The sequence below is a fragment of the Plasmodium inui genome, assembly GCF_000524495.1.
Source record: "Plasmodium inui San Antonio 1 unplaced genomic scaffold supercont1.8, whole genome shotgun sequence".
NCBI classification, from domain to species: Eukaryota; Apicomplexa; class Aconoidasida; order Haemosporida; family Plasmodiidae; genus Plasmodium; species Plasmodium inui.
This window is the reverse complement of record NW_008481842.1, coordinates 260,698-286,368: the sequence shown is the minus strand read 5'-3', so window position 1 is coordinate 286,368 and position 25,671 is coordinate 260,698. Positions and strand designations below refer to the sequence as shown.

General features: G+C 41.6%; 7 protein-coding genes across 7 annotated transcripts in view; 1 reads left to right on the top strand and 6 right to left on the bottom strand.

Annotated features, from left to right (window-relative positions):
* C922_02335 (hypothetical protein) overlaps positions 1–2,649 on the bottom strand; it is a gene marked incomplete at both ends in the record, with an annotated part of 6,198 nt that extends 3,549 nt beyond the window's left edge. The window contains 2 exons of the mRNA XM_008817934.1: positions 35–2,197; positions 2,361–2,649. Coding sequence (XP_008816156.1) covers positions 35–2,197; positions 2,361–2,649 — 2,452 coding nt within the window. The remainder of the gene's footprint in view (positions 1–34; positions 2,198–2,360) is intronic.
* Positions 2,650–4,097: 1,448 nt separating this feature from the next.
* On the bottom strand, positions 4,098–6,639 carry C922_02334 (hypothetical protein; the record flags this gene model as incomplete). The annotated part of the gene is made up of 2 exons (XM_008817933.1): positions 4,098–4,951; positions 5,163–6,639. 2 exons carry the CDS (start codon positions 6,637–6,639, stop codon positions 4,098–4,100), a joined length of 2,331 nt encoding a protein of 776 aa, XP_008816155.1.
* Positions 6,640–8,750: 2,111 nt separating this feature from the next.
* Positions 8,751–11,155, bottom strand: C922_02333 (hypothetical protein; the record flags this gene model as incomplete). Its single annotated transcript, XM_008817932.1, has 2 exons — positions 8,751–10,553; positions 10,724–11,155. The coding sequence occupies 2 exons, from the start codon at positions 11,153–11,155 to the stop codon at positions 8,751–8,753; spliced, it is 2,235 nt and encodes a 744-aa protein (XP_008816154.1).
* Positions 11,156–12,077: 922 nt separating this feature from the next.
* C922_02332 (hypothetical protein) lies at positions 12,078–13,895 on the top strand (the record flags this gene model as incomplete). The annotated part of the gene is made up of 1 exon (XM_008817931.1): positions 12,078–13,895. The coding sequence occupies one exon, from the start codon at positions 12,078–12,080 to the stop codon at positions 13,893–13,895; it is 1,818 nt and encodes a 605-aa protein (XP_008816153.1).
* A 284-nt stretch (positions 13,896–14,179) lies between these two features.
* On the bottom strand, positions 14,180–15,563 carry C922_02331 (hypothetical protein; the record flags this gene model as incomplete). Its single annotated transcript, XM_008817930.1, has 2 exons — positions 14,180–14,608; positions 14,808–15,563. 2 exons carry the CDS (start codon positions 15,561–15,563, stop codon positions 14,180–14,182), a joined length of 1,185 nt encoding a protein of 394 aa, XP_008816152.1.
* A 1,953-nt stretch (positions 15,564–17,516) lies between these two features.
* C922_02330 (apical membrane antigen 1) lies at positions 17,517–19,205 on the bottom strand (the record flags this gene model as incomplete). Its single annotated transcript, XM_008817929.1, has 1 exon — positions 17,517–19,205. The coding sequence occupies one exon, from the start codon at positions 19,203–19,205 to the stop codon at positions 17,517–17,519; it is 1,689 nt and encodes a 562-aa protein (XP_008816151.1).
* A 3,372-nt stretch (positions 19,206–22,577) lies between these two features.
* C922_02329 (hypothetical protein) lies at positions 22,578–23,675 on the bottom strand (the record flags this gene model as incomplete). Its single annotated transcript, XM_008817928.1, has 1 exon — positions 22,578–23,675. One exon carries the CDS (start codon positions 23,673–23,675, stop codon positions 22,578–22,580), a length of 1,098 nt encoding a protein of 365 aa, XP_008816150.1.
* Positions 23,676–25,671: the final 1,996 nt, after the last annotated feature.

Sequence of the window (25,671 nt, the reverse complement as noted above, 5' to 3'; positions counted from 1 at the left end):
TCCCCTTTATGGTCCTCCTTTTCGTCCTCTTTACCCTCCCCTTTATGGTCCTCCTTTTCTTCCTCTTTACCCTCCCCTTTATGGTCCTCCTTATCATCCTCTTCACCTTCCCCCTTCTTGCCTCTACCTTCTGCAACATCACTTTTCCTCTCTTCAACCTCAATAAACTTATCACTCATGCCATAGAGATCCTCCATGTGCTCCTCTTCGCCTTCGCCCTCCTTTTGCACTTCAATTTCATTTCCTTGTTCATCCTCACATTGGCGCTCCATTTCGCGCCCACTTGCATATTCCCAGCTTGCTTCCTCTACTTCTTTCTCATCCCCCATGTCACCCTTATGATCCTTATTTACCAACATGACCTCCATTTCATTCGAAAAGGCATCTTCATTTCCTTGTTCCCCCAAAGGCTTTGTTCCTACGTCGATTTCAAACTCGGGTTCTAACTCACTTTGGGGTTTCCTTTCTAGGTGTACTTGTAATTCGGCGTCGGTCAACTCTGTTTCAAGCTCCGCTTCTAATTCAGTGTCTATATCGTTTTCTAACTCCCTCGCTAGTTCACTGAATGGCCCGTCTTCCAGAGAAGTGTTCGTCCCTTTTTCGTCGTCACTCTCCAAGTAGTGTCTGATTACATTTGTGTCGTCAATCGGGGATGTGACTGCTATCCCCGTTGCTTCTGCCTTGGGTTCGTCAATCTGGATAGCACCTATTTCCATACTTTCCGCGGGTCCTCCACTAGCCATGACTTCTCCATTCGCCATGACTTTTCCACTCGCCATGACTTCGCCACTCGGCGGCTTCCCCGCAGCCTCCTTCACCTCATCTTCCGCGGTCTTAATCGGGATGCTGACGACTGCACCGATCGTTTCGTTCGGAGGCGAGTCGAAATTCTTCTGGAAGGAGTAAATATACTTGTTAAAGTAAAAAATGGGGTTCTTAAAGAGATTCCTAACACTAGAAATGTACCTTTTAATGGTGGGTTTGAAAACGTAATGGTCCTTAGTCGTGCTGATGCTTTTCTCCATTTCGTCCGTGTAGACCTGTATCTCATTATTCAGATCGCTAAAAGAAATTTTACTTTTGACGTCCTCAAATTCCTTTTCCTTAATCCAGTACTCGGTGTCAAGTTTCTTGTCTTGGTGAAATATTTCACTAATAATGTTATGAATTTTTTTCTTATCTATATGCTTTAAATCGTCTTGTTCGAAGATCGCGGTGCTGAGCATTTGTTCGTATTTGGACGTTTCCATAAAGTCCAAATGAGCAAAGTTAAAGTTATCTGTCGACTTGGAGTCGATGCTCACTTTGCAAGGCTCAGGGACTTCCATCATTTTCTCCAAAGAGAAATCGATGTACTCTTCATTGTAGAGAAAAATTACATTTACATCCTTTGAGAATTTATTGTTGAGCAAATGCATGATGGATCTGATCGTCTTGGTGGGGTTTTGGAAGGTTAAATATTTGCTCATATTTATAAAGGCGATTTCATTTTGCTCTAGTTGTTCCTTGGAGAGGTCTATATGCTCATTAATATCATCTAAATTAAATTCAATTTTGGATTTAAGTTTTTTTAGTTTTTTCACATAGTTTTCATTTTCATAATTGACCCATTCGTTAAATTCTTTGACTTTTTTATTTATCAAGTTGTCTATTTTTGCATTTGTTTTGTTCATATCAGAAATCATGTAAAAAATACTCAGAATAATTTTCTTGTGCATCTTGGAAAGGATCCTAGCATTTCTTTCCATATACTTTTCAATCTTCTTTTGGTACGTCTTTGTTTGTCTGTACATGTATACGTACTCGACTAGTGCATTTTTTATAATGGCGTTTAATTCGTTTCCGTATTGTACCATCATGTCGTAGTAACTTAAGCTTTTATTTTCATGCTTTAAGTTGTAGGACATTTCTTCAAAATATCGAATGAGGGGCAATGCCGTGTTCGCCTTCTTCGTCATTGTTTTGTTAACCGATCCTTTCGTATTTTTAATTCTCTTCAATGTGTTATTAATTTGGTTGTTCAGCTCGTCTCTCCTTTTTAGCAGTTTCCCTATTTCGAAAATGTAGTGCTTCAGTTGGTTTATTTCTTTGTAAAATCGGGAGTAAAAATTGCTATCGATATCTTTGAAGACGTTCGCTATGTAGTCTTTGTCGGCGTATTTTCTGCACTTTTCGATGTCTGCAACTTCGTCTAGGCCTGCGAAAACGAGTGGAAGAAATGCACCAACAGATCGGTGCGCGCTCAGAAGGGCATGTACTGCGGTGTGCATCTCAAGGGGCGGAGCTCAAACGGTGGGCAGAGACTCCCCCCACCTCCTCAGTGGTCATGGGAAAACGGCCGCGTCGTAACAAAAACTTACAGTAGTCCTTAAAAGAGGAATACATAAAATTATAATTCTCCTTGTCAAAGTTGTACTTCTTAAACTGCACATTCTTCATCTCGTTATTCTCCTCCTCAATCTTGAAATCGTCCACACTGTTTTTAAATATCTTCTCGAATATGCCCATGACATCATTGACGTTGAAGTTGTAGTTTAGGATGTCTATCAAACTTTTGTTTAGAAGCATATCGGGCACTTTGGACGGTAAGTCTTCCGATCTTCCCATCAGGAGGACGGCGTGTAGGGCAAATGCTATGAGCGTCCACATTTTGTTGTCGCGTGGTGAACAGTGCAAGCGCAGCGCTCGAAAAAGAGCTACAGTAATAATGAAACGAAGTGAAAGACAAATTTACATGAATGAATGACTCACATTCCAAAATTACGCTATTCAAGCAGAGCTGTTTTTTTTTTCTTTTTTCACTTGTCATTCCTCTTAAGCCCTCATTTTGCGATTCCCATTTTGTTTTCCTCTGACAAGTCGAAAATCTTTTTGGAGCTCAATTCGGTTATCACAAAAAGGGGGCAGCGAAAATGGGAATTTGTGATAGTGGGCAAGTGGGAGCAGACACAAAGGCTGTTGTATGCACGTGAAGAAAACGAACCAACGTTTGGGTCACTTGCTGCGCAGTTGCCCTGGGGGGTGAATGCCGGGCCACGTGAGGCGCGCTGCTTTCACCCTGGGTTGAGTTACTCCGGGGGAGGTTACTCTTCGCCGGGTTACTCTTCACCGGGTTACTCTTCACGGGGTTACCCCGGGCCTGCTTCCATTGCTTCTCCTGATCGGGTTTCTTCACTCAGACTCGCGCAGGCAGGTCAACCCAGCGGCACGCTTCCCCCTCGAGCGGTTCGCAACCTCATTCGTCTCGTTCACATACTCTAGAGAAGCTCATTACGCGAAAAACGCTTCTCCGCAAAAGTTGCTACAATGGCTCTCTTGCAGCTCGGAAGAATAAAACCCCGAGAGGTCATCAAACATTAGAGCATAATTTAAATCCACTATTTCATTAAGAAGTTTTCCCCATTTATTTGCTGTACGAACTTGCGGAAAGATAGAAACAGGAGAGTGCCTTCTTATGCGCATTCGTTTTACCGGCAACGTTTGCGTTCACGCAGGCATACATAGCATAGTGCGCATGCGGTATTGCTAATTATCCGTGCATTTACCTCGCATCCACACCAGCTACAGCACCAACAATCGCGTTTGCACCCGTTCATCCATATCGCACCTTAGGAGGGGACCACAATCACCGATCCAGCGAACGAACCGTCAGTTGATTTCCCCCTTGTGTTCACCTTTCGAACAAATGGTAAGAGGTTAAAGCTTTGCAGCGCTGCATATGGTTTGCAAGGGTTAAAAAAAAAAAAAAAAATGCACATACTGCACGGCATGCTTATATGCAATGGCGTTGCGCGGACCTTCTCCACTTCACTGCGTTGGTCATTAAGGGTGACAAGTGACGCTACTCTAATTGCATGCTAAATAATTTTGTTTCAAGAAAGGGCACTCTTTATGAGAAAAACATTTACGCAAATAAATGTATGGCTAAAAATTGGTGTATTCATCGACGGCCCATTTGGGGAACTGCTTATGTGACATGATAAGCGGGGGGAAAAAACTGGGTGGATGGTGCAGGGTGACACGTGCGATCTGGACATGTCCATGCTCCTCAAAGGTAAAATTCATACGGGAGGGTTCCGCGCATGGCGAGGCCCCGGCTACCCTTTCACCATATTGGTGATGCACTCCAGGTGGAAGGTGTGGGGGAACATGTCCACAAAGACGAGGTTTTTGATTTTCAGGCTTTCGTTTTGAAACAAAACATGTGTTACATTGCTAATCAGCGTGATTGGGTTGCACGAAACGTAAATGATCTGCCCAATCAGTTGGTTGGAGCTTAAAATGTTAAGGACGCTATTGGCCAAGCCACATCTCGGGGGGTCAACAATAACTATCACGTTGGAGTTCTTCTCAGACACGTTTTTAATTTCATTTGCAAATAATTCTTCCACTCTCCCTTGAATAAATTTATAATTTTTAATTTTATTCATTTCCGCATTCTTATTTGCACAAATAATGCTATCTTCACAAATATCGATGCCGACAATGTGCACGTCTTTCCCTTTCAGCTCATTGGCAGCACAAATACTTATGGTGCCCGTGCCACAGCACAAGTCAAATATATAGTTTTGTTTTTTCTCACTTGTGTTGATGTAATCAATGACCCTTTTGTATAGAATTTCACAGCTGGGATGATTTACTTGAAAAAAACAGGACGGTGTTAATAAGAAACGATTGTTTAGGATGACTTCCTCCAAGTATTCTACTCCCCATAGGTGTTCATTTGGGGACTGATTTGTCGAGTCATTTGAATTTTCATGCTCCTGAAGATAAAGAGAAACAACTTTATAGTCAGAGAAGCTCATGCACGCTTCGTCCTTCTTCTTCGTGAGTCTGTTTATCAGCAGCTTTTTGATTTCCTTTTTTTTCTTTTGATCTAGTGAGTACGTCTGCACGGTGATCATCATCTCCTTCCGGCTGTTGAAGCGCACGACGAGGATTCTCCAAACGCCTGCAAGGGGGTGGTGTGGCGGACGTGTGATGGCGATATCGTGGCAGTGTGCAGGCGGTGTGAAAGCAAAGTGGCTGCGGTGTGGCAATGGTATACTCAACAGAATACTCATCGGTCATAAAAGGGTCTACTACGTTCTCAAAAAAAGGCACAGTACGGTGAACAAACAGCCGCGCTCGGATCCGCCCTGCGATCCGTCGCGAAACCTTACCTGTTTTATACACTCGGTCGAAGACCGGGTAAGTGGAATCCTTAATTATGCTCTTCATCTCCTGCACTACCTGCTTCATGCAGGGATGAATGTGCACGCAGTTCTCGACGCTCTTAACGATGGGGTTTAAGTAGTACGCCTGCTTCTGCTTCTTGTTCCTCAGTTTTGTGCTATGGGACTCGTTCAGGGGAGAGGCACTGTTGCTTATATTGTGTTCGCTAAAGTTGCAGTTGTTATCATCAGTGCCATTTCTATCCTCACCCGTCTCATTAACATCCGTTTTCATCTTCCCAGTGACAAACCCAATTTCGACATTGTTATTTTCGTCATACGAAATGGTGAACTCGCATTTGTTACGGTACCCATTGATTCCTTTTTCGTCTGGGAACAAGGGGCTGTCAACCTCAAATTCATAATTCGTCATTTTTTTGTCCACGGAAAATTCCCTGCTGATATTGATGCTTGGATTTACATCACAGAGAACCGTTTTGTTGAAACAGCTGTCTTTGCTCGTTTCGTTTTTCTTATTCTTTTTTTCACCGCTATTACTGCTGTTGGGGTTTCCTCCATGGCTGTTGGACGGAGCTCCTGCACTGGCGCTCCCACCGGTACTTGCCTCACCCGTGCTGCCCATATGGAGTTCCTCATCGGGGAGGGCGGCTTCCATGTCCCCAAAAAGTATACTCTGTTTTTCCCATTTATTTCTCAAGTTGGTCAAAATCTGATCTCTGCATTTTTGTAGAAATCGGTGCTTAATTTTAATTTGATTTTCATAAGGATACTTATAAAAGGGAGTTACAAAGTTCTCTATGCTTTTGCTCTTTTGTGTTTTGTTCATTTTGATAACAGTTTGTAGATCTGGCAGCTGGTCCTCTGTCGTTGTCTCTCTCTTCATGTTATCCTCAGCAGACGTTTCCATTTTTTGTTTCTTCGCCTTGTTCTTACCACTGTGGTTATCTCCCAGGTGGTCTTCCCCTTCATCGTAGTCGTCCTTGACCTGATTCGCATCGTTATCTTCTTCATGGGGCTGGTCCCCCTGTAAGAACTTCCTCTTCTGAGCATACTTGGAAAATTTATTGATTTTAATAACTGACAAGCTATCATTGGGGTAAATACGTTTATTTTCTATCATTTCTTGGAACACCTTTAAGTCTTCGTAGCACTTAAAGCGGATGTAGGCTATGGGTTTGTTTCGAGGCACAAAGGTGTCATAGAAAGGGGCCTTAATATTATTCCTGAGCCATTTGTTTAGGCTCTTTTTGTTCATATACTTGAGTGTATAGCTGAAAATGCTCAAAACGTTGCTTCTCACCAATTTGGTGTTTGCGTTGTTTTCCTTTGTAGTGCGATTGGAGTAACCGTTTGAGAAATTGCTTGCGTAATTGTTTAATGAAAGGTACACGTTGTTGTTGCTGTTGCCGTTTCTTATGAGATTCTGTGACCTCATGGCAATGATTGCTTCATTATTGTCGTCCATATTGTGGTTCCTTTTTGTTATTCCTTTTCGTTTCTTGGGAACAAATGAAAGGAGGGGGCTCCTGCTTGGCGTGGCTATATTTCGTACGCAGGAAATCCTTTCTGCGTAGAAAAGAAACAAAGAGGCTATTAAAAGGAAGCGACGCTTCCTCATTCAAGGGTCCGCGCGTGTCACCAGTTATGTATCCACCCATGCAGCCACTCACCCAGTTGCTCGTCCTCCTATGTTCGTAAGGGTTAGAAGGCTGTTACACCCCACACGGTAAGCCAACATTCGCACAACATTCGATCAACATGCGATCAGTACACTCTTTGGTGACCGTGCCCGCGTGCAGGTCAATGTAACAACAGGAACGATATGCCCCAGTTGGCACCACGCGGAAAAAACCTTTCTTTGTTAAATTTTCGCGCGAAAAAGGGGGGAACACTGCAAATGGTACAATGGGGACAAATGTATGCACAATGGAAAGAACAAAACAGGAGGAGGAAAATGCTTAACAATATATAACTCGCATACGTGTAACGAGGATACATGTGTTGTGCATAAGTACAAGGCAATTTTAAGGAATGCAACAGTTGATTGAAAACCCTCCTTATCCTTAAAGAAAAAAAGTGTCATCCCGAAAATCTGGCCAAACGTGATGCAAGGCACATTTCGTACGCTTTCGCTTATGCGAATATGCCGTGATGCGTTTTATATATTTTTCTTTTTTTGGAGTAATGCACAAAAGGGGGTAAGGAATTCTCCTTTGCTCGAGAGGCTAGTTGGTGAGCTGCCGATTTGCCCAGTTTGCGAATTGCCGATTTCCCGTTGTCAGAAGTATTCCCTTCTGATTTTCATCATCTCTGATACATTTTTGACAGCACAATTTTTCCCTTCACACTTCGCACCAATTTGCTGATGTATACCCTTGAGTCCGCACGCCTCGTTTGGGGGGCCCACGGAGGAACACACATACGCTATACCGATGGATACGTACGCATATACACATGTACGTTTTGCCCCCCGGCCGAAGCCACATGTGTATTTTTTCTTTTTTTCCCTCCTTTCAACGATAAGTAAAAATGTGGGGTGATTAACGAAGGCGTAAATAGTTTGGACATCCCTCTTTAACTATAGTAATGAAGAAAAAACATCTAAATGGAACATGCGGGGAGGGGCATCAACCCGGTCGACTCGGAAATCCCATTAAGCTGCAGCACGGATGGCAACCTCGTTTGAACAAAAAAGACGGTTCCGTGCATATCCCAATGATATACTTTTTATCTTTGCTGCCCCATTGGAGGTTAAAAAAACGGTGTGCTCTCATGTTATCGTGATTGGTTCCCCCTAACACTATTGCAGTAATTGAAAATAATGAAAAAATGTACAACCGTGTTTGGAACAAATCCAGGTTAATGTGTCCTCACCCATCCCTATTTAGTTCGACCCTGAGCTCACCTTTTATTCAATGGCTGGTAATCTTAACGCGTCGTTTCATATTCCGAATGAAGAAAAACTGTGCCGTTCGCTTAACAATTCATACGAAAAATAAGTTCTTTAGTGATAAAACAAGAAGAGAGCTGAAATGGCCCCTGAATAAACACCTATGTGAAAACAGCTTCTTGGTGTGGGCGTTTTGTTCACTCCCCTTTTTCCTCTGCCCTACGGGAAAAACCTCCTCCCCCCAACGCCTTCTATACCATAACACACCAATGGCAGATAAAAAACAGAAATGCGCAAATTATTTCACGGCTTCATTTCAAAGCTGCGTCTTTCGCGCTTAAATGAGCGTAAAGTCATGTTAGACAGCGTCGGGGTTGTGTGCTTCTTAAAGCAAAAACTTCAAAAAAAAACAAAATGAAACAAACGGGAAGGGGAAAGTACGGGCCATGTATGCACTTCCCATCGACGCCATTGTGGGGTTGCGGTTCAATCAGATGTATTCTCCCTTTTTCGGGGCAACATATCTCCCCAGAGAGTTTTTTTTTCCTTCTCCGTTTTAGGCATTACTTGACCCTCCCACTGGCTCGCTTCTTCAGATGGAGCTTCTTAATTTTACTTCAAATGAAGGCGCCATTTAATTTTTTATTCTCCCCCCCACCGCACGTTGCGTGTGGAATTTTCCCTCCTCACACTTTGTGCCTCTTTTTGCTTACGCGCCTTTTATGGTCGCTACTGCTGTCGCTACTGCTGTCGCTACTGCTGTCGCTACTGCTGTCGCTACTCTTATCACTACTCCTATCGCTACTCCTGCCACTACTCCTGTCACTGCCCCTATCACTGCCCCTATCACTGCTGGAGGGGCTACGAGATGTGTTTCTTCTCTTTTGGGCGGCCCTTCTATCTTCACCTTCTCGTCTCTGACTCCGCCTTTTGCGTTTCGGAGAGCCTCGAAAGGGGTCGCTTGACCCTCCACGGCTGCTGCTACTTCCAACACTACCTCCGCTGCCAACACCACGCTTACTTTGCCGAACGCCGCTGCTACTACTACTGCCACAACTTTCGCTTCGTTTCCTGCGGCTACTTTTGACACGCCTGGGGCTACTTTGCCCGCGTCCATCACGCCGTCCGCCTTTACGATGACCCCCGCTACTACCACTTCTGTCACGTTTTCTCCTTTGGGGCGACCCCCGCTCTGCAACGAAGTTTTCCCTCTTAGTGTCTCTGCGACTTAAGCGGGCTGAACGGTCTCCCTCGAGGGTAATTTTCTCCCCCGGGTATTTCCGCCTTTTGCTCGTAATTTGTACGTCAAAAGGTCGATCTCTATTGAGGGGCACCTTTGCGTGGAGCCGCTTATATGTAGACAGTGGCTGGTAGATGATATAAATTTTTCGTCCGTACAAAAAGGATTCATTTTTTTGCATAATTTTAGCAGAAGTTTCTTTGTCGTAAACTTCAACCAGTGCTTCCTTCAAGGACCTACTCTTTTTGGTATCGGTTTGCACCTTCTGTCGTTCCGCCGCCTTATTCCCAGGAACATCATACAAGTGTATCTTCTTAATTTCGCCACAATCTTTGAAAAAGTCTATTATGTCGTTTTCGTTACATTTATAAAAAATATTGGAGATCTTTAATTTCAGTGGGTTTCTTTGCGCAAGCGGATTTTCCAGATCTTCACTAATGATTCTCATTTTTCGATTAACTTCACTTTGTTTTTTATCTAGGTAGGACAAAACGCTGTCTATGTTTATGCTAACTTTATACGTTCTCTTAGACACCCCTAAACTGATAATATCGTTGTTCGCAATTTTGTATTTGTTATGAATTTCACACAAGTTACTATTCAGCCTCGTCCTTGACTTGGATCCTACATCTACAAGGTACAGATGGTAGTCCTTGGAAAAAAACAACACACAGTGGAATCTTGAGATGGATGGGTTTAGGCAAATAATATCATTCTGCTCATTTTTCCCAAATGATATATATTCCTTCTTCTCGAATAAGTAATTTTGTGTTTTTTCCTCCATGGTTATTCGTCCACTTGAGGAGAAGTTCTCGTTTCCAGCAAGACTCTTTTTAGTCTCCTTCACTAGTGCATCATTATATGCATAGTCATCCTCCTCTAGCATTATTTTCCTTTCCAAATATTTTTCCTCTATGGAAATGTCTGCTACAAGGCTCCGATCTGTCTGCATGTTGCAGTTTGTCAAGAGCCAGGCGTAGATCTCCGTGTTTTTTGCGAGGTCGTTTCTTATGCTCATGTAGATTCTGCCTAAATTGTTTTGTCCCTTTTTTTCGTAAACTCCAAAGAAGAAGAAATCTTTTCTCATCTTCTTATTTTTCACTTTTTCTACATCTTCCTGGTTCACTTTGTATACAATTTCTCGCTTTCCTGTCTCTTTTAAATTTTCTCTCATTTTTTCATACCTGCGGAATTTGTCCCTTTGGATCATGTCCATCCAGGCCAGTCTGTTTCGCTTCCACTCTGGGTTCTGCGAAGGTTGCGGGGAGGGGCGCACCAAAGGGGGGATTCCACATGGGTGTTTGCACATGGTACTTTCTCATATTACTTTCATATGCTACGCCATGTGCTACCCCATGTGCTACTCCAAAAGCTACTCCACGTGGGCACCTCCACTCAGAGGGCTGCCCCCCTGCTTACCTCGCCGAGGTAGGGTGAAATGGCCTCCAAATCCGAGACAGCCAGCTTGTTAACGACCTGGGCGATATCCTCCAGCGCCTTCCGCCTGCACCCTAGTAACTCCCCCTGCTCATAATAAATAGCCGTTTCGCTCTCAAAGAGTTCTGTGGCCTTGTTTTCATTTATTACCTTCCAGTAGACCTCCCTCTCGAACAGCGCGCCGACATTTTCTTTATAATTCGTCGCAGCCTTCTCAACATTTTCAAACTGATTTCGCAAAAAAAAATAGCAGTGGTATGGGGAAATAAAACTAATGTTGTTAAAACATATTTCACAAATGTAGTGAAAATTTAAATAGTTGTGAGGTCCACTAAAGATATCAATTGATGTAAAAATACATTCTTCCTTGTATTCGTTTTCTTCCTGCACGATGGTTTCCAGGTTTCCCTTCATTTTGTTTTAATCATTTTTCTTTCGTCTCCTCTGTTGGAGGGTAGCCATAGTTTTCCTTTGCAGCAGTTCGGAGGTGAGATTAGTTCGCCCCTAGGGGGTACTGCTATGTGTGGGCATGGGTATGTTCGTTAAAGAAAGGCCATAAAACACATATTGCAAATGCGAACAAGTTATCCTTACCTGCGTACGATACGCTTGTAGGTTGGTAGGCATTTTTATCAGTTTGGCGTGCTTGGCATTGTTCGCGATTCGTGCTTAATGCGGATTGGCCGCCTACTAGGCCGATTTTTTTTTTCTCTCTGCTCACGTGGGAATAAATTGCAACTGTTTTTTTTTTTCTTTTCTTAAATGGCTATTTGGGCAGCCGCTACGCTGAGGAGTACTGTCCGCCCAGAACATTACAATGTTACGTTTTTTTTTTTTTTTTTGTTCCCTCATCTTTGTGAATGTAGGAGAACCACAGTTTTTCACGAGAAAAACTCTCTCTATATGAACCAATTCGAACACCATGTCGATCGTACGTGCGAAAGACGAGCTATGTTCCACTCCTCTTCGCCCCACAGGATAAGAAGAAGAATTGTAGTTCGTGCAGAATTTTGAAATTTTCTACATGTTGGAGAAGCTAGCGCTGTTTTTCGTGCTCTCACATTTTTCTTTATTCTTTTCCAAAATTGTGCATTTTCGCGGGGCAGGCATTTATCCCAAGCAAGGTTCCACCCAAAGGGATATGTTTTCTCCCCACATGATGCTCTCCGGTTTGTGAAGCTCTGTCATTTTTTATCCACTGCGTCCAGTGTTAACCTTTTAACGTCCTTCATCCGTCTACACACAGACGTCTACAGACACACGTCTGGCAGAGCTCGCACAGCGCGCAGATTGCGCAGCACCCCCTCTTCGAATTTCCGCCCCCCTCCTCCCTTGAATGATCTGCCTAGCAAAGGCACTCAATTTCCTATCCCAGAATGAGAGAAACGTAAAGGTACATCGTATGAAAATTCCAGACCTAATCAAGCTGCTCAGCAAACATAAAGAGATAAAGGAAGACGATCTGGACAACATAAACATACAAATCATTAATACCCTAAATGATATCAACCCGAACAAAATTATAAACAATATAGTAATCAATAATGTGAGAAGGAAGTACGATTTAAAATCGTTAAAGAAAAAAATTTACTTCAACCATTTGTTACTCAAAACAGGGGCCGAAAGGGGCACCTTGTTCAAAGCGTACGGATACAAGGAGGAGACGAGCAGGAGTGGAGACTTACAAAATGAGGCCACAACGGAAGTCGGCGAGGTTGGCCATGTTGCCGATGCTGGCCATGTTCACCATGTTGGGGAGATTGCCGACGTTAACAATGCGCAGAAAAATATATATGGAAGGAATAGGAGGAAGGTGAAACAGACCAAAGGGTCCCAAAGCAGCAACAGTGAAAAAAGCACTCAAGGTAACGAAAAAGGAGAGTTAAACATGGATCTACTTTGGGATCTGCCCAATGGGGAAGAGCGAAAGGGAAGAAAAAAATTTACCTTTTTCGAATTAGCAAATAGTTACTCCAACTTCATCCTGGATAATATTTTGAGACACGTCTGCTCGTATATTTACAACTACAAAATATTAAACAAAATAAATCAGGAAGAGAACAAGGGGCACGAACTGGTTTCGCTCTTTTTAATATCAAGCATATTTCACCACTTCTTCGAGTTAAAATTTGGGTATTCCTACATGGTGCATTTTCTCAATGGGCTAAAGTTATACAAAATTAAGGGAGAAATAAATATCGACCAGTTGAGCTTCGACTTGATTGACAAGTATGCCGCTGCTGTAGAAGAAGACAGGCGGAGTATTCCCCCCGAGGGAGAAGCAGACCCCGTTTTGGAAAAGGTTTACGACGTATCCTTCATTATAGACTACCTGAGCGAGCATGCAAACAGGAACAATCGACGAATAGCCGAGAGGCACACCTTCTCCCCCGCGAACGAGCACAACTACTGCGTGCACACATTTGAAGATGCGAAAAAAAAGCGAACATATATACTTAACGTGAAGGACAAGATCTTACTAAGTTACAGCGCAGAAGAGTCTTATTTAAACCACTTCCTACACATTTTGCAAAATAAGTACAACACTGAAAGGATCAGTTTTTCAAGTTACTGTCTGTTGGTTCATATGTATAGCATGTCCAACCATTTCGTAGTGAACATGTTTGCCTCTCTTCCCCTCTCCTTTCAGAAGAATAAAATGGACGGAAATATGAACAATTTAATCATTTTATTAAATTCGTGCATTTTTTTCTTAAGAGGAAAGTCATTTTTAAATACGCTAAATGCGTTCCACATTCACGTAGTTTCAGAAGATGAGGGAAAATTAATTGCCGACAAGGATCGTGTGCACAAGGTTAAGGAAAAAATGTACGCGTTTGTAGAGCAGCTAATAAATTACATTTTTCAGAATAAAGGAATACTCAATAATAATCATTTGTTGCAATTATTTGAGATTCTCTCTTTTGTAAAATATAACAAATCGCTCTTCAGTTACATTTTTAACAAAATGAACGGCAGCCTTTGCTTGCTGGACAAATATCAAATTTTTTATTTTTTAAATTCCCTGTCAAATTACGACATTGTGTGCAACGGCGCAAAAGGGGACATTGGCATGCACACGCTTAAACACCTGGAGCAGTATTCACCCAAGGAGAGGCAGCGCCTGGAGGGGTATCTCCACGCGCAGCATTAGGGGGAGCAGCCCATTGGACGGTGTGTCAGCATTGCGACGTGGCAACATGGCTACAAGGCAACATGGCAACGTCGCAACATGGCTACAAGGCAACATGGCAACGTCGCAACATCGCAACATTATTACGTCAGCTCCATTTGAAAAAAAACCCTCTGCACAAATAAGCGAAGCGCAGCGCAGGGCTAAGTGTGCGATAGGAACAGGCCCTCGGCGATCATCCAGGTTAAAATTTCGAACGTAGAAATATCACACGACTTGCCAGAGACAAAAATATGATGCGATGCCTACCATTTCGCACCCTTTTGGACAAAGCGATGATTAGGCTTCATGTCAAAAATTTTTATCAGCTTAAAGAAGTAAATTTGTTTGCCCTGCAAATTTGCAACCTGCTGTGATTTTTCTTCCTCCGATTTTGCAAAAGGTTGGCTCTGTCCTGCATCCTTATTGGCATGACTGCTTCTATTAGGTATTCCTTCGTCGCTAGAATTATCAGAATGGCTATGTACGCTTCGACCATTTGGGTACTGGCCCACCTGGGCGAAGGACGAAATGCCCCCCGCTGGGTCACCAGAAAATGGCGCTTTCAATTTCGCCTCCAAAACTTTTTTTAAATAAATGTTGAAACTTTGAAGGTTATAAATGTTTACGCTTTCATCCAGTACTAAATAGTAAGGATATGGCAGGGCGCTCTCAAACAGGTTTTGTACTTCTCCCTGCAGGAGGAACGAAAAGGGGAAGAGATAAACGAATGAAGGTGTTTTCATACGGGTAGAGGGGTTACCTATGTAGGGGGACGTAGTCACATGTGTGCCCACCTGTCGTGGCGCTCTTTTTCCAGTGTTACTCATCTTTTTCCTTTCCCTCTTTTAATTAGGGGTCACGTATACCGCTATGGCGCAAATTCCGCCTTACCGATGCACCCACAAGGCTAAGAACAACCTTGAACTGATTAACATCGTCCAGAAACAAATACAGGGGGCAGTTGTGCAGCATCGTTGAGTATATGCTTCTAAGTATCCATTGAAGGTACTCCCCATCGAACCTTTTTTTCTGTCTAATAAAATACACAAAGGCACTCTTGACCACTTCGTCATTAATTATACTACTTAAGTTTCTAATATGACTTATTAGGATCTTCAAATTGGGGAAAATTTGCAGATCATTTAAATCCATTTTGTACGAAATAATGCTGTAGTAAAATTGCATAAAAGCATCGTAGTAGTTGTTCGAAAACAATATGTGATGATCGTTTAAATCGTAGAGGCAGATTTTGGACAAGTACACCGGGTGCATATTATAGTACAAGTTGCTCGTTCTATAGGTACACTGTAGGTCTTCCTCCGAGTCATTTGTATAAATGCTGCCACTCTCCACGTTATTTTGTTCCGAATTCTCCCTGCTTATTCTGTAAGAGTATATATTTTTTGTATTATACCCATTTTGACACTTTAAAATGTCTTTATTTTTTTTCATGTGACTTAAATTGTCGAAGTACCAGTCATACACGTTTGGAAAGAGGGTCTTCTTTCTTTTGTAAAATTTTAAGGACGTAAATAAAATCCCAGGCTTCTTAATGTGAACGAAGTAGGTCCCCTTGGACTTCTGGTAGTAGTACTCCCTAATATAGTAGTTAAACAGCTTCTTTATTTCGTTGTAGTTGGTAGGCATAGTTCCGTTCTAGTTGGCAAGCATCTTTCCGTTTGCTTGGCACAGTGGGGGTGGCCACTTCGTGTTAATCTCATATACTTACTGTTATTTATTTTTTATTTTTTTCCCCTTTCAAATGGCGTAAAGCAAAAGTAGAGATTGGTCACACCTGAAGACATGACTGTGTAAAGCTTTTCTGTGTTACTTTCGCACTGCTCCGCCAATTGTCGCTCTAGTGGGATGGCATCACAACTATAATTGCAATTTCCCTCGTGGGGGATCTCGAGTTGGTGCTGTTTTATTTGCTAAGTGTGCCGCATTTTTTGCTTTCCACGAAAGGGGGGGGATGCTATACATATGTTATTTATTTATTTTTTCTTTTTATTTATTATTTTATATACTTTTTTCTTCTTTGCTGAACTCGAAATTTATCTTATGTCATTCACTTTGCAAAGAGACATAATTGTTTTTCCCCACACCCCCAAAAGATGGACTTCTGCTTGGGCAACCATGTTAAACGTGTCAATGGGGTTGGACGTCCAACTCGTGCAGTGTGAAATAGCCGTGTAGGACGTAACGAGGCGCGCGTGACTCTTTCCACTAAATTACCATTTTAACTATTATAGTCTTTTTTTTTTTTTTTCTAAATAGCTCCACATCGTGGTGTTCACGGACGCGCGATGAGGCTAGGGGGAAATGCTCACAAGTGGATCATGTGCCGGTAGGCGATGGGCCGATAGGCGAATGAGCCTGCGAACGAATCGACAAAGGTATATAGTACCGATCACTGCTAACAGACTGAAGCACACATGCAAGTGGTATGCATGCCAAATAACAACTTCCGGGGACTTGCAAAGAGGCCTTCAAAAAAGCGCACGTAAAAAAGTGGACTTCCCACAGGGAGCGAAAGACCAGGGCTAGGAAAGGTGTGGTGCGGTACAGTACAGCACGGTGCACCTACTCACGATACGAATTAAGGAAAAGTTAACAGAAAAAAATATTAAAGTTTTCGGAGGCGTAACAAGAATGCTTGTATATATACACGTCCGAACATATGCGTTATATAAAAATGAGCGTGTACTCCATGGTTTCGACGAAGTGGGGATAAAAATTAAATGAAAATAATTTAAAAAAACAGCCAAGGCGCGAAGAAAGCCGCGTGCGCATATAAGGCACGCATAGAAAAGTACGCATGACAAAATCTCGGGAGCCTTTGACGACGCTGCTTTATCGCACAGCGGGGGAACTCCACGAAGCGCCACTTACACGTAGCGACGGAATCTGGTGTACCTATCCTTTCGTTCCACTCTGCCGGCAATCATCCACCGAGCGCGTTACTAAACAGGTAAAAGGGTACACACCAGTACAGAGCACGCCTAACGAAAACGTCAGGCCTGCTTGAATTAAATCATAGGCGGAAGAATATTATCAGAGGGCACAAAAAAAAAAAAAATAAAAATAAGTTAAAACATGAAAGATGCGTTATAAGTGAGTGTAAAGTGTAAGGTGTATCTGTTAGTTCACTAGGTAAATTCTCTGCGGTAACAATAGTGGTCGTCCATTTGGGTGGAGGCAAATTTGTGCTCTTAATTCTTAACGGGGGTAAATTTTCACTACGCTCTGCTTAACCAATTGGTTACGTTTACCATGTGTTAATGTATTACTCTTTTTTTTCCTTTTTTTTTTTCCTTTTTTTTTTTCCTTTTTTTTTTCCTTTTTTTTTTTCCTTTTTTTTTTTCCTTTTTTTTTTTCCTTTTTTTTTTCCTTTTTTTTTCTTTCATTTCCTCTCCAATTGGTGATCATGACAAGAGCCCAATTTTCGTTTGCGCCGCTTCTCATCCCTTGTAGGCGATTTCTTGTCCAGCTGGGTGCTTGTTTTTTTTTTTACATGAGGCGAGTTGAGAATGATGCATTGTGAGCCGTCCCCACTTGTTACGGCCAACGAGGCCCTCACCAATTCGCTTGCTTCCCCACTTAGTAGTAAGGCTTCTCCATCAGCACAGGCGTGGTGTGGGAGGCCCGCTTGTCCTCGCCCCAGAAGGAGGCCTCGGGGTCGAGCATCTGATCCCTCCTGGTGGTGGGATTCCCGTACGCATCTGCCTGCTCCATGTGGTCATACTTATCATTGTTAGCTTTCTTCCTGAAGTAAAACATGGAGGCCACTCCGACCACGCAGGCACCTCCAGTTATTGCGATAATAATTAGTATCATCTTATTCCTGGAGTTGTCCTCCCCGTGTTGGTAAAACTGCTTATATTGGTCCTTTATGACAACTTCGTTATTTTCCTTAATTTCTTGTCTTTTCTCAATACACTTACAAACGTAAAAATTGCAGGTACTGTTGGTAATGTGTTCAGGCTCGCATGGACATTTGAGACTTTCCTTATTGTTGGAGATAAATATCCTTGGCATGACAATCCGTTCCCCCTCAACACTGTACAGCTGTATGTTCCTTGTTTCTTTCTTAATCTCTCTTTCAATTTCGTCTTGGTATATGCTGCACGGAAACTGAGGGTCTACTTCTTCCGGGTGAGATAACCCCGTGGTTGCAATAAAATTTTTGTCATTAATGAGACACGTGGGTTTGGTATTAAAAAGGTAACACTTCTTATTTTCAGAATCGAAATTGGCCCAGTTAAATCCTCTTCCTTTACTCTTAAACTTGTCCGAGTTGAATGCACCCACTGGAAGAAAGGCACTTTTTATCATGTCCTGATTGTTATTTTTGAATCCTTCTTGTATTTTTTTATAATCGGTGAGTTCTTCTTCGTACTGACTTGGTTGATCTGAAGCGCTACCTTCGAAAACGATTCTGTTGCATTCGTGTAGATTTTGTGCCTCCACTTCTTTAACGTATGGGATTTCTTCACAGGTCCCATCCACCCATAATCCAAATTTAGCGTTTCCTAAATTTTTACGGGGGCATTTATCTTTCCAATCATTATACACATTTTTGCTTAAATACACCAGATGTTTAAAAGCTTCAGTTTTATCTGGCTTGAAGCAAAACAAGGCATCTTTATTTTCTTCATCCGGGCTACAGTATCTTGGACCCACATTTTCTTGTGCTGATACATACAACATGTAACATGTTTTTGAATGTTCGTCATAAACGGCTGGGTGTCTATAAGACGAATTTTGATCATTTGACATGACAAAGCTAGCTGCATGGGTTCTACACAAAGCTATATCGTCTAGCTTCATCAACTCCGGATTCTCTTTATATGTTTGTCTAAGGTTTTCTATTGTCATAGGGGAAATATTGTGAGTTGTGTTGGGGAAAGCCAAACCTCCCTCCTTCAAATTCTGATTTCCTGTAGCTACAGGTTGTAAGAAGCTAACTTGAGAATTTTCTATAACGATACCCTTTCCAAAAACTGGACATTTTCCAGCTGGTATTCTATAGTTGGAATTTCCCACTTCTGCATCTTCCCCTAAATCAACTCGAACCCCAGAACCGTGTGTTTTTTCGACATCGTACTTTTTCATGAACGCCTTCCATGGGTTACTCATTCGTGTACTTCTCTCAATCATAGGCTCCTTTTCCAACAAAACATTGTTAGCGCTGCGAGTCAGTCTGCTCGGCTTCTGGTTTCGCCCGCACTTACCGATGTGCACAAGGCACTGGGCGCTTAAAAATAGTATGTAGTATATTTTATTCATATTGTGTTGTTAAATTGGGACTTAAAAAAAAGGCAGCGAGTTGGTTCTCCCTCCCTTCTCATTAATCAGGGGGGGAGGGGAAGTAGCCACTGGCAGGTTAGCCACTCGCAGGGTGACCACTAACAGGTTAGCCGCTGGCAATAATTGGCCGTCACAGAGGTGAGCAGCTTCACGGTTACAAACTCGCGCAGTAGCAAAATTGCAGAGTTGCAAAATTACATACGCTTCATAAATTCCATGTAAACGTTTGAAACCCCTACTTGCTCTGGGCGGCACCAGAGTGTAGAAAGAGAGGTTACAAAAGCGAAAAAAGGAGCAAAACGAAGCAAATAAAATTAAGATTTTGGAAAAAAATGACGAACATTGGAAAATTGATGAAGTGTGTCAAAATTTTTAAATTTTGCAAATTTTGCAAATTGAGCAAATTCCGTAAATTCGGCAAAATTAACGTGTGAGAGATTAAATTTGCTTCACTTTTTTTTTTTTTTTTTTTACATACACATTTACTCAAATTATTTGTTGGAAAATTACACCTCTGTAGATAATTTTCTACATGGCGTCACTAAAACTGCCACGGGTAAATGGCAACAACTTCCCGTTCTCTTCTTTCTTATCGTGCATTAAGAGGAGGGCCGCTGTTTTGGTCTCTCTTTGGTCGGATTAAATGAGAGACTCTCCAAGGAAGGGGGAACCGAAAGGGGCAAAAAAAAGGGGAGAAAAAAGGGGAGTAAAAAACCCAATAAAGAAGCGAATGAAAACGAGAGAAAGAACACAAACAAAAATGAAAACAAAAATGAAAACAAAAATGCAAACAAAAACACAAACAGAAACTCAAACAAAAACGCAAACAGAAACCCGAGCAAAACGCGGGAAAAAGACGAACAAAGCGCGAAGAAAAAAGGGCAAAAAATTAAGCAAATTTTTCCGTTGTAAAACAGGTTCTTCGTTGTAACTGCTCGTTTCCGCCTTAAAAGCGTTCTACACTTAAAAAAAGTTGAAGCAAAAGAAAAAACAAAAAAGAATCAACAACAATAATTAATTGTGTACATTTGTGGATAATAATAATATACTCAAAAAAAAGGAAAAAAAAATTCACGTCATAAAGAGAAAAAAAAAAAAAAGAACAAGAAAAATCGTTCTGTTTTTATTTTACAACTTTTGCATGCTAGAACGGGGATTACATCAACGGGGGGGGAAAAAAAAAAGTACAAAATAATGGAAAAAATCCCAAAAGGCACAATTGTAAAAAAAGTCAAAAATCATTGAATGCACACCTTTAGTTAGAAGCACATATAAGTACAAAACTCGCATTCACTTTTTTGCTTATTTGCTAAAATCACCCATTTTTAAAAGTCGCAACTTTGTTTTTACCATTTTTTGTGAGTTTTTTTTTCCCCTCATCTCCTCTACCACATCCGCGGTGGTCAAATATATTGCATGTTTCACACGGGTAACTTTTGCCTAATCGAAAAATGCAACTTGCAACATGTAGCTTGCCTCGAATGTGTAATCCTGCCTATCTGGAGACACATTAACTGCGTTTAAAATTTTGCACTTTTTTCAAACAAAGAGTTTACGCAACACAATGCAAGCTGGACTGCATGTGAGGGGAGGGGAAAAAAGCTCAGTTACACGAATATATACGTGTATAGAAACTCTCGTAGGAATGGGCACTTATGTTTAACTCAGATGTAAACACATTCACATGTCCCGCGCCACGTCGAATGTAAAAAAGGTTCACCCTGTAAGTTTACATAAATGTGAGCATATTCTCACACACACTTTTTTTTTTTGGTGACAGATTTTTTCTCCTTCGAACTAAGAGGGGTAAGGGAAAAATTGGAAATCCTGTTCCCGCTAATTTTGCGGATTTTGTAAATTTTGTAAGTTTGTAAACTTCGCAAATTCTACATGGCAAAGGGGAGAACAGCGGGGGAGGAAAAATGGAAGAAGAAAAAAATAAAAAAATAAAAAAAAAATAAGATAAAAATGAAAATAAAAAAACATTCAAGCCAAGATAAACCTCCTTGTTACTAAATCCTTTTTTGTTGCTCAGCCCTGGTCTCTCTTTTTTAAAAAAAGAAAACAAACAGTTAACAAAAGCGAAAAAACAGTTCCTACACATTTTAAAAACACATTTTGCGAAAGAAGGGACTTCCATTTTTTATTTCCCCTTTCCCGTAACGCTTTAAAGAATCAACAGTTTGCAGCAGATGTAACAAGTAATGCTTTACAGACACTTCTGCGTTGGACTTGCACGCTCAGAAAAGGATGAATTGCGGAGTAACAAAAAGTGAACTTCGTATAAGCGCTAAAAGGGAGCAAAATAAAAAAAAGGAAAAGAAGCGAAAAGAAAGGAAAAGAAAGGTTAACCTCTAAATGTGCTTTTTAACTGGTTCGCTTTGCCTCCCCCCCTTTCGCGCGTTCAACTGAAAATGTGAGAGAATCCCTCATTCGTCTTCCCCCTCCAAAGTGATGCACTGTGCATATAATATGAGTGTGCTAATTTTTCAACTCCATGGGGAAGCAAAAATCGAACTCGTTGTACGTGCAGAAGAGGTGAAACGCTTCTGTTGTGACACCCCCCCCAACCTGGAGGAAGGGTTACAAAAATGTGAGGAAAAAAATAAAGAAAAGCATTTGAACTTCCTGTATACGTACACTTCCTAACAGGGGAGGCCATCAAAAAAAAAATTGCGCAATTTGGAAGCGGACACGTATACACTATGGCGCGGGAAGTAAAAAAAAAGAAAAAAAAATAGGAAAACACCACGTACGCATAGACTCCACAGGTGAGAAGTGTGTACCTAGGGAAATACGAACAGTCTGCTTCCTCCGCAAATCCGCTTCCATAATGCATAGTTCCTTTAAAAATGGGGAAAAAATAACCATGTGGAGGAAATAACACTCTAACCATAGTGATCAGACTATCCACTTGGTAGGTCAGTGCACCTTGGACAAATTTAGAAAATGCTGGGAGCAATCGGTTTCCTCAGCTTCATGCTCAAAGGAGTTGTAGTTCCTGAACAAGAAATATTTTTTCTTATTAAACTGTACGTTTAACAAAAAAAAATATATATATATGCATATATATACATATATACGTATGTATGTATATTCATTGTTCCGAGCCCCATGGAGGACAAAAAGGGAAAAATGGATATCTTGTGTCATGAGAATCGCGTGAAGGGAAGTGGCGCAAGGCCGAAATGGTGAGATGAAAGAATGGGGCGAACAAGTAGGCGCTCTGTTTAGGCATGGAATACGAAAAAGCAGGGCGTGCTTTCGGCGCGTTGGCCAAGTGAAAGACGGTGTCTCTCTTTGCACTGCTTATTCTCCGATTTGCTCGCAAAACGCCTCAACCGCCGGGGCCTACTTAAACTGGTGCTTCTTCATCCAGATAAAGTACAGCAAGGACAGGAGGAGTGCGAAAAGGGCGGTGATGATAAAAAATATCCCGATTAAAGTCGTGTTGAGGTAAAAATCGGCACTCGAAATGACGATAATCTTCGCTTCGCTGATTTTAAAATTATTTTCGATGTAAATGTAAAAGGGGAAAACTAAGTTTCCGTCCAGTTTGGCATACAATCGTTTAACATAATTAAAAGCAGAAGGAATAACCCAGTTGATAAAGTGGCTATTTTCAACTGCCTTCCCAGCTTTTTTATATTTTAAAGTTTGCGGTAAGACAACTAGCTTGTCACTCGTTTCGGCATGTTCCTGCAATATCTTTAATTGAACTTCTTCATCCATCCAAAAGTATATTTTTTCTTTGTGCAGATTGATAATGTCACGAGTGGGGTTTTTAAAAAACTTGCGATAATATTCGATGGTGATATCTTCAGCCTTTTGTTTCAAACGAAAAGGGGTTGGGAATGGAGATTCATCGGGTTCCTTATCATAAAAAATGTAGCTATCTGTGAATACATTCCACGGTAGTATGCCACAGGGGTGTAGTATTTTGCTCATCTCATTTTGCTCATATGTAATTAAAGGGAAACATTCACTAAGTTCTTTTTCTTGTAAAAATGAATCTCCATGTAGCTGTTCTTTTTTAAAACTGGTCAGAAAACGATAGTGATTTTGTTCCACTCCAGAAATCTCATAATGGATGTTTATTGGTCCCTTCAGTTGTTTTAAATTTTCATTTCCTTTGCAGTGTTCAGGCGTTACTTTAACGATTGAATATTTTGTATAGGCTTGACTTTTGTACTCATAGGGGATTCTGCAATCGATGTAGTTTGAGCTGATTATGAGGACGGCTATACCAACAAGCAGGTTGAAGAGGAACAGAAAAAGTAAAAACACTATGATTGAGCAGTAGGTGGGCACCCAGATCGGTCCAACCACTTTCTCCATTTTATACCACTCCACAAATTTGTGTATCCATTTTACACATCTAGCACTTCTCTTGTAACTTAGCTGTTTCCTCATTTTGGAAAGTTCCCCATCCCGTCTAGGGATCTTCATGTTACGCTCGTGGAGGTGGGCGAAGCGAGCGAAGTAAGCGGCTAGGCTGGGCTATTACTCCCTCACGTGTTTACACCTCCGCGTGCATTTCTTAATCCCAATTGGTACAGCCCTTTTGCCTTTTGCTTCCTTCTCCAGCGCATGCCAGTACAACAGAAAAATTCTTCCACTCGGATTCTTTTAACAGAACCATGCTCGATATTCTTCGCCCCCGAATTGGAAAATCTGTGCACTCCGCATGTAAGTATGCACATATACATCAACGTATGTTTTCATTTTACGCATATGTGGTTGTCCCTTTAGTGCGCTTTTCTCCCTCCCCCCGTCATACTTTGCATGGCATTTGTTTTAGTATATATATTTTTTTTCTTACCGCTTAGCATTTTTTGGAGTTTATTTTCCTATCAATGTTAATAATGCACTCTTTGGTGTTCACAAAACTGCAAAAAAGGAAAAAAAAAAAAAAATGGTGTCAGGACTGTACCATACGTTTGATCTAAGAAGGCAGAGAAGGGTGAGTGTAAATCTACGCGCAATTATACATTGTTGTGTGTGGCTGCCTTGTTCCAAAGTTCCGATGTGGGTATATGTCACTTTTAGGGCTCCTTCAATTGGACTGAGCAAGCACAGCAAGTTGAGTTAACCGGTAGGCATTTCTTTTCCTTTTTCTTTCGGAACAATTTTAAGGGAAATTATTTGTGCCCAATAATGGAGTACACATTTTTGTTTCCCTTTGTTTAATCCGTCAGCCGGTGAACCCCTGAACCCCTTAATCTGCTAATCATTTTGCGTCACCGCGTTCGCATAATGTTTACACTCCGCGTGTCAACTCACGTAGGACGTCACAACCGCTTCAAGCTCTTTTCTTTGGGCCGGAATACTTAATGGCCCTTTCTTCCCCCTCGCTGTACTTGCAAACACATCTTCTAATAGGACGATTCCAATGTTGGGTGTCATTCCAAAGGTGTGTAAAAGGGGAGAACAAAAAAAAACAGGTTGCCCAATTTTGACGTGAGTTTTGTAATTTCCCCCTTTCCTATTTTCCCCTCGTTTCTAGGCACCCTCCAATCTTAGGTGCAAAAACAGCTCAATATAAATGACATACACAACATGTGAGTAGGAATAGTCTGACAAACGGGGGAAATCCATCCCTTGCGCGTGGCAGAAAATTCGCACTACTAAACGTGTAACACTGCCTTAAGCAACCTACATAAACATGTAGTTCCATTACGACACCATGCAACCATCTTTAAGTTGATCGAAGGTGTTGTCCCCAAATGAAAGAACTCGGTGGGGTGGGTAAGTTACCCTCATGTGAACTGCAAACTGAGTGACATCAAACTGAGTAACTTCACTCAGCTGTGAAAGAAATCTTCTAAATTGAGGAACTCCCATGCATCACAGCACATGCGTACGTACGTCTGTAATCCAACTTTGGTGATCAACCTTTTACAACCCCCCGGGGAGAATTTCAACCCCGTTGTCACCTCAGCCATTAGAGGAACAGGCCTTCAAAATAGGACTACAACAAAACCTGCTCATCGCATGACAACCGTTTCGTGCATAAGGTGCGAATTAACTAGTCTGTAACAAAGGGATTAGGGGTAATAAAATAGCTAGTCATTTTTATCAGCAGAAGAAAAAGGAAACAAAAAAAAAAAAAAATGTGCTCTATAAGGGAGTAGTTAAAACACCCAACTGGATGTTGCAAAAGCTGATATGTAACTTTTATACATATGTGATGTTATTTTTCTTTCCCACCCTTTGCATTTCCGCCTGCTCATTTTGATGACTCCGATTTTAATAAGCAAAAAAAGGAGAAACAACAAAATAAAAAGAGAAACAACACCAGATAAGTATGCACAAGTTTGTATAATTTCATACAATTTCGTGTAATTTCTTTCCCCCCCCTGCTGGTTAGAGCCCCAAGATGCAACGTCCCCTTTCGCATTACATATACGGAAATATACACAATAATCGTATGCACATGTAATTT